The sequence below is a fragment of the Ceratina calcarata genome, unplaced genomic scaffold (assembly GCF_001652005.2).
Source record: "Ceratina calcarata isolate Rehan_Ccalc_2016 unplaced genomic scaffold, ASM165200v1 scaffold3020, whole genome shotgun sequence".
NCBI lineage: Eukaryota > Metazoa > Arthropoda > Insecta > Hymenoptera > Apidae > Ceratina > Ceratina calcarata.
In genome coordinates this window covers 1-1,573 of record NW_017152689.1, presented here as the reverse complement: position 1 = coordinate 1,573, position 1,573 = coordinate 1, and the positions used below count along the sequence as shown (strand labels likewise).

Here is a 1,573-nt window from a genome sequence, read left to right as displayed (position 1 = left end):
GGGTGAAACAAGGCGACCCTCTATCGCCACTGTTATTTAACCTATCCATGGAACCCTTAATCGAATTATTAGAAGAAGAAACTGATGGTATTCTGGTGAACGATACGACAAAGGCATCTGTATTGACCTTTGCAGACGATATCGTTTTCCTAGCAAAAGATACCTAAGAAGCTCAAAAACAATTAAATGTAGCTACCCAATACTTACATACCTTAGGAATGAGCATCTCGTCAGGAAAAAGCTGTTGCTTCCAAATAATTGCCAAGAAAGACACTTGGTACCTCAAAAATCCAAACCTCAAATTAAATAATCAGGAGATAATTCCTAATGTAGAACCTGAGGACATATTTAAATACCTAGGTGCTAATGTGGGTCCATAGAAAGGTCTCTATAAAGGCATAGCTGTGCCGGAAATTATTAAAATAATCAAGCGGGTCAGAAAATTCTGCCTGAAACCTCAACAGAAAATTGATATCATAACAACCTATATTTTACCCCGCTTTATCTACGGTCTCCAAGTTAGTGCACCAAGTGCTTCGACTCTTAAGCTATTAGCTAATGAAATAAGACAGCAAGTGAAAGAAATTTTGCATTTGGTCCCATCAACCGCGACGGGCTTTCTTTATACCCCAAAAAGCAACGGTGGGTTGGGACTCCCCAGATTTTAACATACCATAAAATTATCTATATTAAAAACGGCAATTAAAATGAAATCTTCAGTAGATCCAGCTGTATCATTATTATTTAATGAGCAATACGAAAGTAAATTAAAATTAATTGCAAATTCTCTACGAATAAATTAGCCTGCCACAATAGACGATATCGAAATAGCCAAGAGAAGACTGCGTAAAGAAAATATACAGCAATGGTCGAATCTGGGAAGTCAAGGACAGGGGGTGTCCGATTATGCACAGGACAAAATTGGCAATTGTTGGCTAAGAAATCAAAACCTTCTCAAAGCATCTAGATTTATCGATGCCATTCGGCTACGTACAAACACATTTGGTACTAAAGTTGTACTAGCCAGAGCCAGCAAGAGCACTGACATCACATGCAGAAGATGCCATGCCCAGCCGGAAATTTTGGGCCACATTTTGGGCCTGTGTATTCACACTAAAAGTTTAAGACATTTAATGAATTAAAAGACACGATGAAGTAAAATCTTTTATAGCAAATAAACTATCGATTTCCAACGAAGTGATGGTTGAGCCTACACTAAAAGTCTCGGGTAGTCTCTATAAGCCGGACCTCATAGTTAACAATGGGGAAAGGACTCTCGTGGTCGATGTTACCATCCGCTATGAGAACAGGGATTATCTGAAACAAGCCTCCGAAGAAAAGACTAATAAATATAACGCTTGCTTACAACATCTACTAAAGAATAACAGACATAAGGAAGGCAAGATTTTACCAATCGTAGTTGGCAGCAGAGGTACATTGCCACCTGCCACAAAACAGCACCTCAAAGACTTAGGGTTTAAAGATAGAGATATGCATATCTCTTATGGTGCTGCGTAGTTTCATCGAAATTTCAAATATAGACTACGATAAGCATGGGGAAGGATAAAATCGG

General features: G+C 38.6%; 1 protein-coding gene across 1 annotated transcript in view; it reads left to right on the top strand.

Moving 5' to 3' along the window:
- Nucleotides 1-1,518, top strand: part of LOC108624220 (uncharacterized) — a 3,682-nt gene extending 2,164 nt beyond the window's left edge. The window contains exons 2-3 of the mRNA XM_018023365.1: nt 804-1,104; nt 1,172-1,518. Of these exons, the coding sequence (XP_017878854.1) occupies nt 804-1,104; nt 1,172-1,518 (648 nt within the window). The remainder of the gene's footprint in view (nt 1-803; nt 1,105-1,171) is intronic.
- The last annotated feature ends 55 nt before the right edge of the window (nt 1,519-1,573 follow it).